The sequence below is a fragment of the Pocillopora verrucosa genome, chromosome 4 (genome assembly GCF_036669915.1).
Source record: "Pocillopora verrucosa isolate sample1 chromosome 4, ASM3666991v2, whole genome shotgun sequence".
Lineage (NCBI taxonomy): Eukaryota > Metazoa > Cnidaria > Anthozoa > Scleractinia > Pocilloporidae > Pocillopora > Pocillopora verrucosa.
Window position 1 is genome coordinate 30,134,121 of NC_089315.1, and position 23,069 is coordinate 30,157,189.

General features: G+C 40.2%; 1 protein-coding gene across 3 annotated transcripts; it reads right to left on the reverse strand.

Moving 5' to 3' along the window:
• Window positions 1–1,310: 1,310 nt before the first annotated feature.
• Window positions 1,311–21,708, reverse strand: LOC131784810 (mitogen-activated protein kinase kinase kinase 2-like). Of its 3 annotated transcripts, none has more exons than XM_066165730.1 (14): window positions 21,594–21,708; window positions 20,034–20,094; window positions 17,000–17,054; window positions 15,740–15,750; window positions 15,234–15,264; window positions 14,596–14,654; window positions 6,635–6,727; window positions 6,338–6,463; window positions 5,152–5,281; window positions 4,777–4,847; window positions 3,486–3,589; window positions 3,006–3,170; window positions 2,853–2,929; window positions 1,311–2,231 (listed from the first exon to the last, which is right to left on the reverse strand). In XM_066165730.1, the coding sequence occupies exons 2-13, from the start codon at window positions 20,079–20,081 to the stop codon at window positions 2,878–2,880; spliced, it is 945 nt and encodes a 314-aa protein (XP_066021827.1). In that variant the 5' UTR covers window positions 20,082–20,094; window positions 21,594–21,708; the 3' UTR covers window positions 1,311–2,231; window positions 2,853–2,877. The 3 variants fall into 3 exon arrangements, with proteins under 3 accessions (XP_066021827.1, XP_066021825.1, XP_066021826.1); XM_066165728.1 differs by having other exon boundaries at window positions 15,740–15,804; XM_066165729.1 differs by lacking the exon at window positions 2,853–2,929 and having other exon boundaries at window positions 15,740–15,804.
• Window positions 21,709–23,069: the final 1,361 nt, after the last annotated feature.

Consider the following 23,069-nt stretch of genomic DNA (forward strand, 5'->3'; position numbering starts at 1 on the left):
GTATGTTTCAGAGGTGTTGTTGTCGTTCCGTGTGACGGTGGCTTGATAAACGACTGAGGATTGAAGGCAGTTACCATTGAGCGGGCAATTGTTCTTTTGTCGGCAGTTGCATGTTTTGTTGGTTCCCGTGACGTCTTTGTTGTCTTTTGTGTAAGGTGAGTGGGACGAGTGTAAGATGCGCTTGTTGTGGTTGTCGATGACCTGTTTGGTGTTGTTCATACAGCTGTAACTGATTTTGATGGTGTTGCGGTTAAATATCTTGCGGAGGCTGTGATCTTTAGGGAAATGTTTGTCGATTAGGCTGAGGAATTTGTGTCCGATATTGGTGCTGACGTTCTTGCTAAATGGAGGGTTGTACCAGAGGATGTTGCTTCGCTGCCTGTTTTTTCGTTTGGCAGTCGTGGTGGGTTCGTAGTGTAGGGTGTATTGATATCCGCCTTCGTCAAGTGCTTTCTGGTACGGGGGGGCGGCTTTGTCGAATGAAGCTTTGTCTGATGAAAGGGATGAAAGTCGTTTGTTGATGCCGGCAGGTGCTGGTACAACCCTGAAATGAAACATACATTGGACTCACAGAAACCGACTTCAAAACAAGACACAGAAATCACACCGCATCATTCCGCCACGCCAAGCACAAAAACTCTACCGAACTTAGCAAACACATCTGGACACTCAAGAACGACAACATTGACTACTCTATTTCATGGCGCGTCTTATCATCTAACTCTCCCTACAGCAGCTCCAGTAAAAGATGCAACCTATGCCTAAAAGAGAAATTCCTGATAATTTACCGACCCGACCTCTCATCACTAAATAAGCGTAACGAACTCGTATCTTCATGCCGACACAGAAACAAAGCGTTGCTACGCAACAGCTGAACTTTAAAGTTTTAAGTTTACCGCGCATTATGTAAATTTTCTTAGTTTATAAACGATAGTCACATGAATATTCTTTCATTAAACCCCTGAAGAGTGAAGCGATTCACGAAACAGGCTTGTCGGGATATGTAGTTGCGTCGTTTTTTCCTCTCATAATATTTATTTATTCTGCTCTGCTTCAACGTATTGAGCACTGTTCCACGCGAAAATCGACTTACAGACTTCCTCTATATATATATATATATATATATATATTCATAGGTTATTTTGCGGTTGGTGAGAGCGTACGATTTTTATTCACAACGAGTAAATAAAAATCGTACAAGCGAACCAACCGCAAGTAACTTATTTATTATATACATACCGAGATTCATAAGTGAACAGAACTCAAAGATAAACTTATCTTTATTTTCTTTCAAAGGAAAACAACGCGCGGTGAAGCCGCCTCACTATTCGAGAGTTGCACTGAAATGGCTTCCTTGTAAAATACTTTACGTTTAAATTATTTAGCAAAAGTCCCGTTAAAAGGTAGAACTAATTTGATTAAAAAAAAGACATCCTGAAAATATGTCGAGATAGTTCTAAGGAAGTTCAAAATTTGATATGCAGAGGTGAAAACCCAAGACTTCATTCAGCTCTTGAAGAGTCAATTCGTCCATTTGTCTCAACTCGCCTTTCAAAACAAGAAATTCGTGGAACAGAGCAACATCGTGTTTGGTCTTGTGGTGTTTTCATTTTCCTGTCCGTCTATGAACTCTTCTACTGATGAATCTAGGCTCGGGTTTGAAGACTTCTTTCTAAAGAAAAATGCGCCTGACTAATATGCTCGTTCAATGTAAGGTTGCTCGTAATGGTTAGACCTAGTGGTTTAGCACTAGACACCCTCTCTAGTTCATTACCATGAAAAACTGTGGCTTATCCTTTACAAAAGATATCCTGAGCTCCTTACATTTCTCGCTATTGAGGTGGACTCTATTCTGCGTAGACCACTCCGCAACCTTATGCGCAATCTCCAGGGTACAATTTCGGTTGCCCTTGGCAACGACTTCAGATACGGTCATATCGTCAACGTACTTCCGTACATTAGCTAAATTGTCAACATATCAATTATTTATAAGTACAAGAAATGGTCATGGGTCTAAGTTTTTCCCTGAGGGACCCCGGAGGGCAATTTTTCTGACAGATAGGAGGAAATTCACCAAACCTCTCCCATTTTTAAATTCCATCATTACATTAACAAGAGTTGCATCAAGCATAGTTGCAAAGAACTCTTATAAAACTACTTTCGTTTTGGTTTACTTTGATTACATTATATAGACACATGGATCAGTCTTTGATTGGAACATCCGAGAGGCCCTGTCGAAATAATAAGAGCTGCCCTTAGCGCTGCGATTTAAGTGTAACCATTCAAAAGTTCGAAGTACAGAAGTCATAGAAGAGGAGCTTTAACTTTCCTTTTGATTACTTTTCGACAAAAAAGGAAAATTTAGCCAGACAAATAAATAAATAAATAAATAGATAGATAAATAATGGATGAAAAGATATGAATGAAAATTGAAGAATGAAAATAAATTGATAAAAACGAACGAGTGAAGAAGAAATGAAGGATAGAATTTCCGAATATCAAATGAAAACGTGGTGTGAATGACACTGCACCAACTATATAATAAAAATTGACACATGGCCTGTGTAGCTAGGGGTTGAATGCGTGCTTTTTAAAAACACCAAATGGCAGAAGGGGAACTAGTTGACTATTTACAAGTATGGTAGAACTGTTGAGTTTGGAACAGTTAAAAAGCAAATCCAGACAACTGTGAATGTGTGTTTCGAACTTGGAACTTCCGCATTGCGAGCACTATGCAGTCACTCAGCCGCGCTTTCTCTACCGGCAAATTGAATCACTTTAGCCCACTAACAAGATGTCAGATTCAAATTTTATATTCTTTTAAGAAAGTGAATGCTTCATCAGGCGCTTACCCCAAAAACATTTCCGAACGGCACTTCAAAAAAATTCATCCAGCAAATCGTTCGACCATGGTCGTTTCTGAGGTTTCCTACAATTGAAGCAAGTATGAATAGTTCATCCTTACTACCTCTAACATTTACATATACATTTTTAACCATACAAACCATGTCAAAGCAGCCGCAATAAGATCCTTTGTAGCTTTTGATGTATCCTTCGGCAACTTTGGTACCGTTGGCTTAGATCCAATAAGGAAGATGGCCGCCATTGGTTCAAGGTCACCCAGCGGAGGGCTTCCCGTCAACATTTCCACAGCTGTACAACCGACACTCCTTTAGGAAAGAAAGAAACCAACTCTTTGAGACCAGACTTAAACAATGATTTAAATCAATTTTAATCTTCATACTCTCATGAAACTTGATCCTCTCTTTCATAAAATCAGATCCAAGGAAAGGAGTGATAAGCTCGACGTAACAACCGACATCGGCGGAATAGGACGAATGCGAAGGAACAGGTCTATCACAAGTAGTTAAACAGCTAACTACGCAGCATTACCACCTTTGTCCCTTCCAGCACTCTCTCTCTCTCTCTGTCTCTCTCTATCTTTCTCTGCGTGTTTTACTCATTATGAAGACAGTTAAACTTACCAAATGTCTGCCTTTTTACCGTATCCTTTTCCCCAGAACATTTCTGGTGCCATCCAGTAGGGAGTGCCGCAATAGGATTCAAGAGCGGTTTTGCTCCCAATTTTCTGAATGTGGATGAAAGAGACCAAGATTCTTTTAAGAAACGGACCTTTGGAGGGTAAACATTTGAATTTCACACCAAATTATCTTTCTCGCCGAGAGTCGAGAGGAGCGGGGATGGCTAATTTGTTTCAAATTTTGCTCTTACCACTTTGTTCTAAACCAATGACCCCACAGGGCTCCCCACAGGTCAAAATCAAAGACAGTTTCGGACGTTCAGGATGGGGTTTGCAAGGAATTATATGCAACATTTGAAGTTGCCGAATTGCAAGTAAACAAACAAATTTTCCACCACGAAATGTAAAATACCGTTTATAACTACCCTGCTCAAAGAGAGCAAAGCCCTATTTGTGGCGTGTAAAAATTTGTGAAGAATTTCTTCGTGTGATCGCATAATGGTTTTTTACAGTAATAAAATCCATCTACAAGTTTTTATATCTGTTTATCGCGGCTTATCGTCTTCAGCCTGTACATTTTTTCAGGAAAAGTTAGTAATGCTGTCTGTTTGTGAGGCTTAACTGAGAAATGCATTGTAATGATATGTGTGATATTGCCCGTGTGCATTTCGTGAAAATCCTATCCCCGCAAAATCAATCAAATGAAGTGTGCGTTCTGTCGGTATCCGGTCAATTCGCCACCACAACAGCAAAAAGACTCGCCATCACTGAAAGTCAAATCGCCACCGGTGGCGATTATTTCATTTAACACGAGCTTCACACGAAGGCTACACAAAACGAAAACGTCAGATCGCCACCGGAGGCGATTTGACCTTCAGTGGTGGCGAGTTTATTCAAAGGAATATTATTTTCGATAGTCCGAAATCTGCCAATTTTACATTTCTATCTTGATCTAAAAGGACGTTTGATCCTAGGAATATGTGAAAGAATCAATTAGAGATTTATAGACTTCACCTAACGAATATCACTCGGCGAAAATCACTCTGGTTTCGCTTTACGCAAAATGATCATAATCTTCTTGATATCAACAAGTTTTATTTCATTTAATGCGAGATTCACACGATAGGCTACGCATTACGGAAAACTCAAATCACCACCGGTGGCGATTTGACTTTCAGTAGTGGCGAGTTTGTTGTGGTAGCGAATTGACCGTTAACCGTTCTGCCCGCTACAAACACAATCCACATCAGAGGATATAATTAATTGAAAGGATCCAAAATATCATAGAATTGTACCTGAATTACTTTCGATAGTCCGAAGTCTGCCAGTTTAACATTTCCATGTTCATCTAGAAGGACGTTTTTTCCTAAGAATATATGAATGAATCAATTAGAGATTAATGAAGACTTCAGGTAATGCACAACATACAATTGACATTAGAGCGGAGTTTACCCCAGTGATTAATATCGGTATCAGACATCACCGAATGATCTCTCCCTGAACTTTTATTGTGGATTAACTACTTGAATTGTGTGAGGTAAATTTCAAAGACGATTGCAAATAAAGACCACGTATGAGGAAGAAGACAAAAACTGGCATCTCAGACAATTATTTGCGTGATGGCTAATCAATGTATTTACTACAATATTTAATATGTATGATCTATGCACCTTTGATGTCCCTATGAATAATTTCTTTTGAATGTAGAAAAGATACTCCTTCCAATATTTGCATGGTGTACTTTCTCGACTCTTTTTCAGAGAGAACTTTTTTCTTCTTTATGCGATCATACAATGATCCCTATCAAATAACATCAAACAATCCTTAGCGTGCTTAACGCCAAAATTTCGGTATTTTTCATGTAGATTAAATAAACAATAGCATGCATTTAGTGCGAAATTGTGCTCGTATACTTGTCCTTATGTATTCCTTGAAGAGAACAGTTTTCCGAGAGCGAAGCTCGAGGAAAACTATGAGCTTAAAGGAACTTTTTTTGTCCGAGGACAAACGTTCGAGTATAATTTCGCGCCGGATGGAGGCTACTGTGTCTATCATCCTATGTAATATTTTTGCAGCGCGAAAGACTAAATGTTCACGAAAAGTTTACCTTTCACTGACTTGGATGTTCACTTTTCAGTGTTCGCTGGTACGACTTCATAAACAAACAAAAATATGTCCCTTCTCTGCAAAATCCCAAAACACTGTCTTATCTTGAATTTTATTCTTAACACCGACTTTAGGGACTCACTTAGAGAATATTACCCGATTTTCCTTTGTTTTCGGTGGGGTATATCTAGTAACGTGACGTTTTGAGACCAAAGGCGCTCGAGCAAAAACAATTCATGGATTACAATTCACAGCTATTCATTAAAGTGGAGAAGGCTGGTGGTGGATATTTACCGGGCCGCTACTGAGCCACAGACACAGAGGTAAATAGTTGCTTTAGTATATTCAGGAGATTATGGGCAATTTATAATCTATTGGTATAGACTAAATCAGTGAAGTAATATCAGATGGCACAAGAAGATGGGCCTCGTTGGCTATCTATCATCTCACATCCAACGTGCAATCGTGGAATGATTGCTAAACATATTTACAATAGTAATGAAGTTAACCAAGGTAGATTGAAGAAATATAGAATCAGAAAAAGTCAATGTTCGCTATCCAGAATTAGAAGTCGCTTAGAGAAAGCTTTATCAGCTGTATCCAGAGCTATAGTAAAACTTAAGTTTATTTTGATTTCAGTAACGCCCCTCATCTCAATTAATACCCATCAAGACTTTAGAACACTCAAAAGGTTATAGTAATCATTCATCAACCGCAGAGGCATTAAATATTGCTCTTCTTTAAACTTACCCCTCTCATAAATTCCATAAATAGATGGAGATGATTGTCTTTCTCTACGCTTTCATAATAGGCCACAACTCGGTCGTGTCTGATTTCTTTCAAAATGTTGATTTCATTTGTGAGTAGTTCCACCTCCTGGAATTTCGAAGAAATAAATTTTTCAAGATAAATGAATTCTTCGTGAATCCGAAGAGAAGGCTCATTTCTAATTAATAGACAAATTTTTTGATGTAGCAGTAACCGTATAGCTAAAAATCGGACGTTTTCTTAAATGAAAACATTTACATCAAAGGGTACAAGACTAACCTTTTGCGATTGAGTATACTGAGGCTCTATCTTGACTATTTTCACAGCACACAGGCCTTTATAGTCTCCCGTTGGAAAAGTACACTCATATACCTGAAAAAATTTCCCAGATTAAATCGTTTATCAGTTGCCGTTTTTAGAAATAAAATCGACTATCTTAGAAGGAGCTACGCAATCTTCTCTACTCTAAAAACAGTGTTGTCTTTGCAACAAGAATGGAGTGTGCCTACGGCGGGGTTACCCTGTAAGAAAGCAAGTCTGTTCTCTGTTGGAATTGTTGCAACGTGGTACGTGACTTCCTCACTTAATTCTGTAGAAATAATATTGTGAGACTTCTTCGAACTTTATTACCGATGACTAGGAATAGCTCTAAATTTGCGTCGAATCCTTCAAATTTTGTTTTATGTTAAATTCCATCAAATAATATAGATTTAGCCAAGCCTAAAAGCGGAGCTCCTGTAAGTTTATTTTCCAGCCCTTCATTATGATAAGAACTGTTATAAAAGTCTTCAGCACTGGTTGTAGGAGAGTTTCTTCAAGGGGATTCAGGACCAGTCTGGAGAGGGGGGGGAAGGATTTGACAAGGTCACGCCACCTGCCAAATTGTACTATGTCCGACCATTTCCCGAGGCGGATAAATAACAACAGAGGAACCCAACAAAGGTTATTATAAAGTGAGCAGAGACGAAAATTCTCACAAAGAAAACGCAATCGACAGTCCGAGTTTTGAAGGTTTTCGCTCAGTTAGATTGCAGGCTTACGTACGGTAGTAAGAATTCAACACAGCTAACACTCGTGAATAAAGCATAGTTTCTTGTTCAAAAACAGAACAAAACAGGAATGATGGAAGATATGGCCAACTGGCACAACTTTAAGAATTCATACTAATCATGAATCATGCCGAGGTCCAACGCGGCTAGCTCAACATTATGATATCCGGTCATCGCAGTGAAGAAGCCTTAGAAATAACATCGGCCGCCCTTCGAGAGAACAACTAAGAGCTTGCCCTAACATACTTTCCGATGCGTTGAGGTCCACCTCAACGCATCGGAAAGGATGACGCATCAGTCACAGCAGGCGAGTTTTACGGCGCTGTCATCCCGAGCAATCTCTATGTTCCTGTAAATTCGGCTGTAGTTCATTCATGAAGCACAAGCCTTGAACAGTTTGTTCCTAATTTTCATGTGAAAAAAATTGCGTGTTTTTGTAATTATTGTAGTGTTTCTGACAGCTGCCAATCATAATGTTCGGAATGCACACGCGGTCCTTATGAAGAGAAGCTATTCTGTAGTCGGGTTTCGTCTCACAGGTTGATTAAATATCGTTGTGTTTCTACCGAACGTCTCAGTGGTTATTCAGCCGTAAACACCACATCTGGCGACGAGGATTATTCATAGAACACACACACAACAAAACCAAAAGGATTTAACGGGATTTCCGAAGTGATTTTCACAGAAAAATCCAAAGCGATCTTCGAAGCATTTTCCCGCGTAAACATCATGGCCATTTCTCTACCAAACTTTCCACCGTTTGAAGTTCACCTCGATGGAAATGCAGGCCCAAGATGGAAGAAATGGTTAGGAAGATTCGAGAGACTAACTATTGGAATGGGAATCTCCGATGATACGCAGAAGAGAGCCCTTTTGCTGCATTACGGCGGTCCAGAAGTCGACGAGATCTTCGACACGCTTCAAGACGTCGGTGGAGACAAAGATTACAAAAAGGCCGTCGAGAAACTAACTGCTCACTTCTCCTGTTCTCCTTTTCACAAATCCAGACAAAGAAATCAAAGAACAGATTATCTTGAACTGTAAATCGAATTCCCTGCGGCGCAAAGCTCTGCGAGAAGACCTCGACTTAGCCGGCCTCATGAAAGCTGGTAGAGCCTTAGAATTAAGCGAAATACAAGCAAAGGAGTTAGAAAATCACGAACAAACCGTAAACGCGGTAAAGTTTAAGAAGAGAGAAATCTCGACATATCTCAAAGGGAAACAGCGCCATCAACAACCTCGCCAGGAGTCACGCACTCGCTACGAGTCACGCAATCACAGCAACTCCCGAAAAGAGAATATTAAATGTAGGAACTGTGGCGGACCATACCCTCACAAAGACTCCTGCCCCGCGAGGAACAAGAAGTGCACCTCCTGTGGCAAACTAAACCATTTTGCTCGTGTTTGTAGAACAAATCCACCTGAGTCAGCAAAACACGTCTCACATGAAGACACGACCGAAAATGACGAATACGTATACACTATAGGCGGTGACAAGCAACCAACTTGCCACGTCAGGATCGATGGAAAGCAAATCGAAATGATGGTCGACTCCGGTGCATCGGTCGATCTCATAGACGAACGCACCTTCAGGGAGTTATACCAACGGACGGTACCAGAAGCCTCCAAGCGCAGAATTTTCTCCTACGGATCATCCACACCCCTACCTGTTCTGGGAACCATCGAAGCCGAAATATTCGTCAACGCCAGCAGCACATGGACAACCTTGCACGTCATCAAAGGTGCTTCAGGAAACCTCCTGGGTTTTAACACTGCTACGAAACTTGGTGTGCTCAAGATCATCAATCAAGTCAAACCTGACGAGACCAGTCCCCAGTCCCCCACTAACGGAGATTTGGAGAGCCTGTTCGGTGGAATCGGCAAAGTGCGAGGGAAAGTCATCAAGCTTCACATAGACACTAACGTTGCACCCAAACAACAACCACACCGTCGGATACCCTTCCATGTCAGAAAGGATGTCGAAATGGAGTTAAAGCGATTAGAAGAGCTAGACATCATCGAGACTGTAACGGGCCCAACACCCTGGGTGAGCCCTATTGTCATAGTCCCCAAGAGCTCTGGTGAAGTGAGAATATGTGTGGACATGCGAGAGGCCAACAAGGCTGTTAAACGAGAAAAACACCTGATGCCGACCATAGACGATCTGGTTGCTGACCTCAACGGAGCGACAGTCTTCAGCAAGTTAGACCTTTCGTCTGGATACCACCAACTGGAGCTGGCCCCAGAGAGCCGCTACATTACCACATTCAGCACACACGTCGGACTCCGAAGATACAAGCGCCTCATGTTTGGAATTAACGCAGCATCCGAGATCTTTCAGAACGCAATCGAAGAAATACTCACAGGCCTCCCTGGATGCAAGAATATGTCCGACGACATTATCGTTTATGGAAAAACTCAGAAGAAACACGATGAGAACCTCCGTGGTGTACTGGAACGGCTGAAACAACATGGCGTACGCCTGAACAAGGAGAAATGTTCCTTTTCAAGGAGTGAGATTAAGTTCTACGGACAGATTTTCAGCAAGAATGGAGTCAAGGCAGACCCTGCCAAGATCAAAGCGATCACTGACATGAACAAGCCAGAAAGCATCGGCGAGGTGAAGTCTCTGCTGGGAATGGCTCAATATGTGTCTCGTTACATTCCAAACTACGCTTCGATAACTGCTCCCCTACGACTGTTAACCAAGAAGGACAAGTCATGGCAGTGGGCCGACGAACAGCAACGTGCATTCGACAAGCTGAAAGACAGCCTGATCAAGAATCACGTGATGTCGTACTTCAATCCAAGACTCAAGAGTGAAGTGATAGTCGACGCGAGCCCTGTCGGACTTGGAGGATTGTTGGTACAGGATGGTAAAGTTATCAGTTACGCTAGCCGAGCACTCAGTGACGTCGAGAGCAGATACTCTCAAACGGAGAGGGAGATGCTAGGAGTAGTCTGGGCAGTCGAACATTTTCATCTTTATTTGTATGGATCAGAGTTCACCATTGCCACAGACCACAAACCACGCCTAGGTATCTTTAACAGTCACAAGCCAACGTCAGCGCGCATCGACAGATGGAAGCTGAGGCTCATGCCTTACAACTGCCAACTCACCTATCGACCTGGCAAGGACGCAGAGAATCCAGCCGATTTTATGAGCCGCCATCCAAGTAACATAGAAAGCAAGGAGAGCAGCATTGCAGAAGACTACGTGAACTATGTATGCAACCAGGCAGTGCCAAAAGCAATGACGCTGCAAGAAATCAAGTTAGAGTCGGAGAAGGACGTTTCGCTCCAAGCACTTATCAAGGCCATCGAGACTGACAATTGGACACATCCCGAAGTACAGGAGTACAGAAATGTGAAGGACGAACTGTCGGCCTACCAAGGAATTGTACTGAGAGGAAACAGGATTGTAGTCCCAAAAGTACTGAGAGGCAGAGCTGTAGACCTAGCAGACGTTGGACACCAAGGAATGGTAAAAACAAAACGCCTCATCAGAGAGAAAGTGTGGTTTCCTGGTGTAGACAAGATGGTTAAGGAAAAAGTCGACAGCTGTTTACCATGCCAAGCAACAACTACTAGTAAGGCAGAACGACTCGAACCTCTAAAGATGACACCGCTACCAAACGCCCCCTGGAAAGAACTTGCGATGGACTTTCTTGGACCACTCCCTTCAGGAGAGTACCTCATGGTCGTCATAGACGAGTACAGCCGTTTCCCAGAAGTTGAAATCGTCACATCCACTTCTGCTAGATCCACCATCCCGAAGCTTGACTCAATCTTCGCTCGACAAGGAATTCCTGATGTCTTAAAGAGTGACAACGGACCCCCCTTCAATGGCGCGGAATTCAAGAACTTTGCTGAGCATCTGGGTTTTCACCACCGCAAAATCACGCCTCTCTGGCCAAGAGCTAATGGCGAAGCGGAACGTTTCATGAAGACACTAGGGAAGTGCGTGAGAGCCGCTACCGTTGAGCACAAGAGCTGGAAACAAGAACTCTACAAGTTTCTACGACAGTATCGGGCGACACCTCATTCGACCACTGAAATTTCGCCGTGCGAAGCACTTAATCACAGGAAACTCAAGACTACGCTACCAGAAGTGACACCACCAGTTCTTGAGAAACAGAAGAGCATGACAGATAGGGATGCAGAACAGAAGTTGAAGATGAAAGCATATGCAGACCATAAGTTAGGAGTGAGAGAGAGCAAGATCAAGCTAGGAGACACAGTCCTTATTAAGCAACCAAAGCGCAACAAGCTAAGCTCCCCGTTCAGTCCAGTACCTCTCGTGGTTGAAGAAAAGAAAGGATCTATGGTTACAGCAAGCAATGGGAATAAAACTATCACGCGGAACTCATCCATGTTCAAAGTTGTCCCGAACCACATAAGGCATGCTGAAAAGATAACACAAGGGCAGGCAGACGAAGATCTAACAGCAGAGCCTTGGCCACCAGAAGTTTCAGAACAAGACAAGTCATCAAGTTCTCCAAGCCCAATTACACCCTTGCGGCGATCTCAGAGGCAAACAAGGCTCCCTGCAAAACTGAAAGACTTTGTCCTACTTGTGCAATAGAACCAGACACTCGAAGCTTGCAGTTGAACTTTGTGACAAGCTAAACACGTTCCAGTTTATCGTTCTTAATCATTAGAGTTCAGTTGCTTAAGTCGATCTTTTCCAGACATACATGTATTCAAGTTTACAATCAAGAAGGGGAGAGATGTAGTGTTTCTGACAGCTGCCAATCATAATGTTCGGAATGCACACGCGGTCCTTATGAAGAGAAGCTATTCTGTAGTCGGGTTTCGTCTCACAGGTTGATTAAATATCGTTGTGTTTCTACCGAACGTCTCAGTGGTTATTCAGCCGTAAACACCACAATTATGAGCCTCGATTCGGCCGGATTTCACTGAATATGTCTTTTAGTTTCTATTTTAGAGACTTGAAACTTCAGGGGAAAGTGTCAAATTCGACCTGCCAACCTACCTATCAGTTTGTAAGATGTGCAGATTGTTAACTCCAAGTTTGTGGTTTGACATTTTTGACAGCTTCAGTCTTGTTCAACCAATCAGATTATTTGAACCATTCTAACAGGGATTCTAATCGGCTTATTGTAGCACGCTTTATGAGTGTGGAGCATGCTGACGACATTGTTGTTCGCTTTGGAAATAATATTTGTTTAAAAAAAATTGAAAGTAATGCGTGGGGAACTCAACAGATTCTTTATTATTAAAAAATAGGGAAGCCTTGACTGCGACCTGTACTGTTGCAAAGCACTTAGGAAGCGGCATGAGTACTCAAGAAGTGGGAGAAACTAAGAGATGTGGACACGTGTTTCTCCCTACTCTTCTTTCGTGCTCTAACCGCTTTCTGCGAGCTTTACAACAGAACAGAGCACAGTCAAGGCTTCTCCATTTTTGAATTGTTGATCGCGCGTGATTGGTCTAAACGCATCACGTGACCGAATATGCCCCCCCAGGTAAATTGGGGAATATCGTATTTCCTCGAATAAGCGCCCACGCTCAAATAAGTGCCCTTCCCCGAATAAGCGCGCACCAGTTAGGCCAAACATCAAATAAGCGCCCCCCCACCCTCGAATAAGGCTCCCCCTCAATCAATTTCAAATTAGTAGGGAAACAAATGAAACCTGGTTCTATTGCCAATTTATTGATAACCTTAAACGACAGCGGGATCAGCAAAGGATAATAGTTTCTCTTATGTACCACTTATTTCTATCTCTGTGTGCTTGCAGAGTTTCCCTATGTGTGTTACCTGTTCTTTTAAATTTTGTCATATTGCTGCGCTCTTGGCAAATGCCGTAATCTTCCCAGGCATAACTAGACCATTCTCTGGCCTTCGAGGACCAGTAATTTCTAGCATTATTGAGTTATTGGGCTGCGTTTTAAGAACGTAGTTGATAAGGAATGATAGGTCAATCAGAATACAACCAACAAGCTATAAACTGTCAGAGCCATGCACATGCTCCACTTTGTAATTTCTAATTACATCGTCGTCATACTTCTTGGCCTCTTCCCTGTCATCTCTTAAAGCAAGTAAGTCTTTCCCCATTTGATTGTAAAAACGAAAGATGTAAATATTGACCTCACGTCTACGTCTATCTAAGATGTGGCCAAAATAAAGTTACGATTCGTTGAAAGGAAACTAAATAAGGGCCCCCCCCCCCCTTTCAGCCGAAATTTTAAATAGGGCGTTCAGGTGCTTGTTCGAGGAAATACGGTGTATATGCGTTGTTGACCAAGCATGAGGTTAAGATTGGCTGGATATTGGAAAAGTTCTTTTTGGCAATTTTTCGAACGGAGACAAAGTAGCGGTCCATAAAAACGCAAAAAACAGAAGAAGGAGGTTAAAATCCAGACATCTTGACCGAACAAGCTTAGTCAATAAAGAATTTATTGTACAGCAAAAAGGTTTCGCTTCAATTTTAATAAAACAACGGTTTTTGTAGCACAATAAACTCACGAAACTCGTTCATTCCTTTTTGTTTTGATTGTCCTCTACCGCTTTTAAAATTCCATGGCAAATATTTTAAAAAAATTTCCAAATTTGTTAGTCCATCCCAGGCAGTTTTTCCTTTCTTTCGCGGTATCAAAGCGGGAAAGCGCAAGATGGGCTCGTCATGCCCGCGCGGGTAGCCAATCGGAACGCAGTATTCACTTCATATTGCCCACGGGTGCTGCCTGCCATATGGTAATCGGTGATATTCCCCAATTTTCAAACCTTTCCGTCAACCACGATAAAAGCCTGCCTTTAAAATGTATTCAAGATGAAAGAATGTTTTTTGATCGTTACAGAAGAAGAGATATATTTGTGTTTTCTTTAATTCGTAATAGAGAACATTGACAAGGGAACAAGCAAACAACAGGCTGATCGTTAACATTTTGTTTCACGCGCTGCAAAAATATTGAAGGATAAGAAACAAAGTAGCCTTGTTACTGTAATCTAGAGACCGTGATTCTTACCTCCGCTAAGTTAGAACTAACTTGAGCTCGGTGTTGATTTAGTAATAGGGCTACTCTTTAAGATTACTCAGTTTCAATGAGAAGCACATTTTATCCAAAGATTGTAGTCAAGTCTCACAAAAGGCCGAGTACAATCCTGTTATTTTTTGGCATTTATTTAGTTTTACGTCAAATCCTTGATTACAATGTAAGTTAACGTACCTCGCCAAAAGCTCCGGCTCCAATACGTTTGCCCAATGTCCACTCTCGAAAAGAATGGGCTACAAGGAAAGTTGTGAATGTGTTCAGTTGTTGGGTTTCTGAATAGACAACAATTTATACGAAAAAACTTTCAGGACTGACTATTTATGCGCCATATCTATGTTTTTAGTTATTACCAACAATCCAAGACAAGATGGCGGATATCCCTCATTATGCAGGCTTTTCGGGCCATTTAAAAATGGCTGCCGCTTAGTAAGGCTTGTGTAAGATCATAACTTTTAAGCCGGGTAGCAGCGTTCGTGATAAATTTGTGAACAAAGTGGTGTTCTAGCAATGATAATCAAACCTCAGTACATTCACCATTACCAAAATTTAAGGCATCTTTCAGGGTTTTAAGCGGGGAAATACAACTCCCAAGATGGGTAGGGCAGAAGCGGTAAGTGATTGATAACTTTTATGTAAGTTTTTGGGAAATAAAAACGTATTTGTGGCGAAATTTTGCTCCAAATATGACAGGTAAGTATGCTCAATGCTGCATACGGAAAATATGAAAACAAAGAAATGTCTACATATTTAGTTGGACTTACTAATGGACCAAACAGCTGAGGAGAAAAAAATAAACACTTGACGATGCTAACCTCCAAAGAAATCATATTTAGTTTCCGGTGACTGAAAGAAAACGTTTGCATAAGGATATCAAATTTCACTTTGAAGCTAAACGGTTGACAATGCCAGCATTATACTTAGAATATGATCTTCATTCTGAGAGATGTTAATGCTATGATAAACGAGAGGCATTAAAGAACACTTTCTAAATTTGATCTGACTAGCTGGCCACTGAATAAAAAGATCGCGTTAAGCCTTATACTACTTTTTAAATTGAGGAGACTAGTCTATAAGAGCAGAATCGGAAATCGAAGAGCAAATTCCATGGTTCCTTTGCCAGAATTTAACCAGTCACAATAGGTTACTTTTTGCTGATGGTTGGCTTGGTTAAAACCAATTCTATTCAGCTATCGCTCACTCGATTTTGCTGGAGAAATTCTAAAACTTATTTATGAAACTAATTTGCTTTAAGTTATTGAGTACCAGAAAAAAAGAAACGAAAACAAAAATCAAACCTACAGTTAAGCATTTTTCTTACCGAGTGCACCTCTGATTCAGGGACGGAAGCACAAACGAAGCATGAAAGAAAGAAGAAAATCAATACTATTAAGATGAATATGACGCCTCCTCGCCAACATTCAGTGCTATAAACTAGTGTAAGTAATTATGACTCCTCATAGATAAACTTCACTCTATTGATAATCTCCCTATGAAGATTTAGAACAAATAGATTATCAATCAATGTTTTTATTTTTGCGTTGAGGTTTCTTAAACAAAGCTTTTCATTAACGTTAGCCTTTAAGGGCGTAAGTCACTCTTTGAGACTACGACCTAAGTTCTTCCATTTTGACACTTAAAAGCGTGAAATCACTATTGTTCGGCTTTCCCTCTCGTTAAAGACACAATCTGAAGGTTATATTCTGCCTGTCTAGGGAAAGCATAAAAAAATTGATTATATGCCAGCTCTCACGAGCTTTATCGGCAAATCGACAAACACAAACATAGCAGCTTTCTAGGAAGGACAGGTTTATTCAAAGTAATCCTTAAAGACATTCAAAAGGTCAGGCTGAAAAGAACAAATTTTTTACAAGACGCAGGAGTTCGATGCTACCAAGAAGTTGAATGCCAGGTGTGCAAGCGAAGACGTCTGATACACCGTTGTTGAGGTAACATATTTCAGTGACACTCGCGCCTTGTTAAAACAAACCAAGGAATTTTGGAGGCAATTGTTTCACGAAATGTGAAATAGAAGTATTCGTAAAATATTCATTCCAAAACAACACCAAAGACTTTTCCTTAATGTGCTTTTGTATGAGAGCTTTTGGAGGTGGCAAAATCCCAAGATTAAACGGATTTTTTATACTGGACGGCAAAGGATACCAACGGCCTGTTGGTGTCAGTATTTCCTCCCTTCTAAATGCGCATGCGTGAGTCGTGACTTAGCCACTTTAAGAAATATCTCGAAGACAATAAGGTACCCGAACTGCAATCTTCATTTTGAGTTCTGGACAAACAGTTTCTGTTTGCTTTTCATCTAGAATTTAGCTCACATTTCGCCTTCACCTCATCAGAAAAATTTTGCACCCATAAGACTCGAAGAAGAGTTAGGAAAATCACTGTCGTACAAGTTCAATCACTGCACGGTATGAGCCCATGGCCACGACATGTCACTAACAGTAGTCACTAACAGTGGGTGTATCAGTACTTGTGACGATTAGTATGTTATCTAGTTGTATCAAGATCGATATATGGACAGCTGAGAAGGACAAAAGAAAAATAACCATTCGCTAACGCTTACCTACAGGGGAATAACAGAAGGGGCTCCCTACATCTTGGACTTCACATGCGTCTATCTGTGAAAGAAGTCTAAAATTAACATTTGGTTGTCATATATCTTCCAGAGTTTCTGCGCACGCGTTTCAATTGTATTATCATTCCCCGACAATCTAAAAACAGCGGTCATATTGGATTTTCAAGCCACGCGTTGAGGCCAAGGTGCAAGTTACCTCTTTACTTTTATGGCTCTTCCCTTAAGATATTTTCAGCTCTGTTTCGTTCCCTTTGTTGTGTATACAGCTATTTCAATTTACGTTGTCGGATCAAAGCTTCAAGGGTACGGGACAAGACCGAAAGGCGGTATGGGTAGATTAGAATTAATTTTAGGCTTTCGGGGTTGTCGGCGCGAGATGGACATGGAGACTGAAAATACAATTAGTATTGCCTTGCGCGTCTTAACAAAGAGCAACAAGAACAGATTAAGATCCCATATTCCCCTTCGGTCTTGTCTTGTAGGCTTGAGGCTTTGATCCGACAACGTAAATTGAAATAGCTGTATATTGTGTGTTATTTCGTACCTTCGCGTGTTGTTGACACCAGGTTGCATGAGCAATAAGAGTAATGCCGAATGTGTATTTGATTATTATGTACGTGCTGATAAACAGCACAAATGATAAACAGCATAAACTCTGATTGTTCGAAGTGTGAAGTAATTGTCTGACCGATCACAGGCCGGCAGGCGATATTTTCTATCAGTGAAAACAATCGTATCGGTTTTCCTGCCTTTCGTGGCACAAAATGAATGAAAGTAAATTTTAGCAACGTTCGCTGCTTTCCCAGAAAAATGTAAAAGTATTCAAAGCTTAACCAATTATTCTGTGGTATCTGAACAAAAGCAGGTAAGAATGTCTCGTACTTTGGATAGAATAACAAAAGAGAGCTTGGAGAAAACGTCATTTTAAAAAAGAGCTGTTTTATGCGATCAGGAACTTAGTGGGTTACCACTAAACATGTTAAGACACAGAAAACTAATATTCTGCAAATGTTTCCTATGGTCCTTGGTTGTCTCTAACTATATTTTATACGTGCTGAGATTCACTCTAAGGGAAATTGTCTCTAAAATGATAAACAGCACAATTCTGATCGGTCGAACAGTTTTTCTCACAAGTGAGAAGTACCGATCACAGGTTGCAGACGATATTTTTCACCAGTGAAAACAATCGTATCAGTTTTCCTGCCTTTAGTGGCGCTGCAGCACGCCAAAATGATTGGAAGTGAATTTTTAGAAACGTTCGCTGCTTTCCCAGAAAAAATGTAAACGTATTCAAAGCTTAACCAATTATTTTGTGGTACCTGAACAAAAGCAGGTGAAATGTCTCGTACTTTGAATAAAGTAACAAAAGAGAGCTTGGAGAAAACGCCATTTGAAAAAAGAGGTGTTTCATGTGATCAGGAACTTAGTAGGTTGCCACTAAACAAGTTAAAATGTCTGTCACAGAAAAACAGAAAAGTAATATTTTGCGAATGTTTCCCATGGTTCTTCGTTGTCTCTAACGGATGAGAATGTATCTATATTCTCTATGGATATTTAAAACAACATGCCATTGGAGCCTCAGGATGCTCGACTTTTATGCCTGGCCCCCAAAAGTAGGCGGAAAATAAACAGTTTAGTGCGTGCCGTTCATCAGCTTACTCTTGTGGGAGTTTCAACAACAACATCAACAAAAAATACAGAGACCGATCTCTCTCATTAACGTGGACAGCAAAATATGGTAAAATATGGACTGGACTTTTTTTTGGACTATTTTTGGACCATTTTTTTGGACCATTTTATCTGGGGGGAAGCACACCATTAGCACTCAGGGAGGGACGGGATGCAGTCTATTAGTATACTGAGGGAGGGCTGGGAGGCACAGTGTTATTACTCAGGGAGGGGTGAGAGACGGAGTATGACTACGCAGGGAGAGGTGGGAGGTGGTTGTAATAGTAAACGCTGCTGGTTAATGGAGCTTTTTCTCGATCTTACAAATTATTTTACTGAATCGGTTTTTCGACTGACCTTTTTAATGCCAAAATTTTTGCGCTGGGCCGCGGCGTTCTTCATTTTTTTTTTTTTGTCATGCGAATGCAAAACTGCCACCTAAACACTGGACTTAAATTGTTATTGAAAATATCGCGTCTATGATTCTATGATTAGTTATGCGCGTGGCTTTTGAGTAGACTTATGCACCATCAGTTGCTTCACGTTTGCCTTTGTGTATGCAATATATAATTACTGAATTTTTCTATCTTACTTTTGTCATTGACCCAATCAGACGAGATCACGGAATTTTCGGTCCTTAGCCCCAAGTTAACTTAGCAGCATAGAATTCATGTGCACTATCGCAATTTTAATATTTATACCTTTAATATGTAAAATCATTCAAGGTAAAATCGTACAAAGCAATCTTTTCTCTTTTCAGATACACAGTTTTCCCCTTTTTGATACAATGAACATACGCTTGAGTGCCACGTCACGCATTCCACTTCGTACATTGATGATAAAAACAGCACAGCTTCGGCGCTAGATAATTTTTCAAATACGAAAGTTCGAAATCGGCCAAAACGTACCTAATTTCAACTATATTTCATCTCCAACTAAACTTTCTTTCGTTCGATTGATGATTAGTTAGCATGGCGGCCGGATGCAAGCTCAGGCTCTCTGCGAACATTTGTATATTTCTCTGCATTTATGTGTCTTTTGTAAACTACAAGTCCTTATATCTGCACAGCTAAGTATTATTTCCATTGTAAGTAGTATTGGTTTTCAGTGAAAGTAAAGTTTGCTTGTAATGTAAGAACGTAAGAAATTTCAGTAATGTTAGTATTATAAGTAATGTATATAAGTAATGATGTGTATATTTAAATAAAAATTAAAAACGACGAAAATACACACCAATTAGTAAGAGAAAACTAGAGGACCATTATTTCTCTTTTTCAATTCCTTATTTTTAGATAACTGTTAACAAACATGAAAAAAAAGCTTATTGAAAATATGCAGATTCCATTTGGATTACCTTGAACTCCCTAACCGCGAAGTCCCTCTTTCTCAGCTTGGAGAACATCCTTAAATTGTCTCTTTTGGAGGTAAAGAAAATAATATCCTTAATATACTAAATTACTTTTAGGGATATTTAAGCACTGCAAAAAAGAGACTTTTTTTACAGAGTGCATTCATTAAAATATTAGGAAAGAACAAGCGATTATAATTGGCAAGAATTAAGATATGAGAGCTGAAAATAAACTCGACTTGAAGTGGCAGTATACACATCGTATATCACCCGGTGAATAACCTTCAAGCGGTATGTTCAAAGTCCAAATTCACTGCAAGCATTGATTTAAATTCAAACTACTCCGTTTTCGAAACCAGGCTACTTCAATCAGTCAAGAAAATAATCTACATTTCTTTTTGGATGAAGGAGCACGGGTATAAAGATATTCTGGATGGACGAAGGGACCGGAGGATAACATATTTTGAGACACCGATTAGGCCACCCCGCAGCAGGGGCAAAGACACATGACATCATCGTCACGCCATTAACATGAGGCGCAATGGCAAGAATGAATAGAAGGAAGTTCTGAACTTTGTATTAGACCACTGTGTGATAAAATAAGTTGCAATATTTAGGACAAGAACAATGCATCGTGTCTCTGGAACATCCTCACGTACGAACAGGATGGAAATTTTCTTTTATGGATAACGAATGAGGGGTTGCAGGGAGGAAACAGTAACGCGACGAATGTTGATTCACCTTTCACTTTACAAAGTCAGAGTAGAATATTGGCTTATGAGCTGCAATCGTTTGAAAACACAATAAAAATGAAGACAAGGCTATTTAATGAAGTTCTACTAATAGAGAGCTCAAGCCAAGGCTTAGGGTATGCGAGGACTCGAAGGTTTGGAAAACGAACGAACAAGCAAATTTATGCACGTAAACATTCATCGTTAAGGTTGACAAATAAATTTAGGAAACCAAGTTGATGGTTACAATAAGGTTTCTAACAATTTTAAGAAAAATAATAAAAGTCAATTTCGGGAATATAGATAACGGCGTAATATGTGACTAACACAGTCTTTAGACCGTACGATTTTAAGCCACTATATCTGCGTCGGTATATTAATTATAATAAACTAGTACATAATAAAATTGTATTAACGGCGTAAAATTTACAGTATATATATCACAGACTGAAAGAAATTACACCGTTAGTTAACGGCATAAAATCATACAATATATACATTACCGATTGGAAGAAATAAAACCGATAGTTGCTAGCGTAAAATCTTACAGTATATCACCGGGTGAATGAAATTACACGCAACTGGGTATTAGTAACCATTTTGCGGGCTGCAGAGATATTTCGAAAGCTTATGGAATCCTCGGTTAGAAAGATGGTGTATTTGTGCCTAAGTAGCTTTTTTCAAGCTAGAAAGATTTCGAAAATTATTGGTCAAAGGGTTTTCAAGATAGTGAGACCTTGTCTGTCGCTCCTGACATTCGGAGGTCGACTCGAAGGGCAACTTTAGCACCGTATAACAATCATGATAAATGAAAAACAATGATTCAGTTGCTCACCTTCAAATTTTTTCAGTTAGCTTGGGTGAGTCGAAGAGAGTTACTCGTGTCCCAAAACTCTAAAGCCAAACCCAAATAAAGACATTAGAAATGGCGTGTAGAGAGCCGGCATGCAAATATAATGACAAAATTCGCTATAAATACCAAAGTCATGCGCACTAGCTACGTCTTTCAGTTAGCCAATCCCACGCAGTCAAGCGGCAAATCATGAGTCACGCGATATTCGTTCTCTTTCCCATCCCATTTCGTATTTTGTCAAAGTCGAACGACTTTCATTCAATGGTCAACGTTGGAAACCCTGTTGCATTTATGAAATAGGACAAAAAAAAAAGATGCTGTGGCGCAGGCTGATCTTTCTGATCTTTCCTTTATTGATTCCTTGTTCCAAAAACGTTTACAATGTATAAAATTAAGAGAATATATACTGTTTATATTCTCTTAATAATACATAACAATGCCAAAATAAAAAAAGTTTCCTGGATTTCTCTGAACTGAGCTTCACCAGCAGCCCATTACTTAATGGGCTGCTGGCTTTATTTATTTCTTTCAACTCAAATAGTGCGCTGTCTAACAAAGAGTAACTGAAAATATGTAAGAAAAAACATTTTTGTCGGGTTTCAATTTCTATTGCGGCCATCGGCACATGTATTTGGCACGCTAGAGGCTAACATTGACAAGGAATTCGAAGGGTTCCTAAGGTGAAACTTCATTTCATGAGAATTGAAAAACTTACCTGGAAAATATCGAATACAACTTTGCGATCACCTTGCGTTAACGTTTTGTCTCCCAAGTTTAAAATTCATAACATTTTACAAACTGTAAGTAGCAATTTTCGCGTAACAATTGAAGCTTGTTGAGAGATCCATGTAGCAAACAACAAACCAGGTGACTGTGTCATTCTTTTATTGAATGAGGCGAAGAGGAAAACAGTTTTCAGGTAGGTGTCTGTGAGGAGTGATTTTAATCTTATAATTTGCCATACGTCTGTAATTGAGCAGAAGGGGTTAAATAAATTATGACCGTCCCATTTAATGCATCGAGTACTCAACTGCAAAAAGAAAAAAAACCTTAATCATGTTAAAAAAAGAAAGAATTGAAAAGTTTTAAGCTCCTCAAGCTGTTGTTCTAATTCTGTTTCCCTTTCCTCTCCATTCCACCACGTTAACCCGGTGTAATTCAACGGCGAGATGAGTTCAGTTAAATTTTAAAAGGTCAGGGAAGCAGTATGACCCAACGTCGACAACAATAACTCTGATTAGCGAGATAGACGATAGGAAGGGTTTTGTATTTGTTAGATACTTAATGCTAAATGGGATACGTTACCAGGCCAAATGCCGTCCTTCCTTGAAGCTTAAAAAGTAATTCGCTGGTTCTGGAAAAAAGGTAATTTTATGTTTCATAGTTGCAGATTAACGGGAACACCATGTATGTTTGATGACATGAGCTTGATCCGGTCTTCACCTTGAATAGTTATTT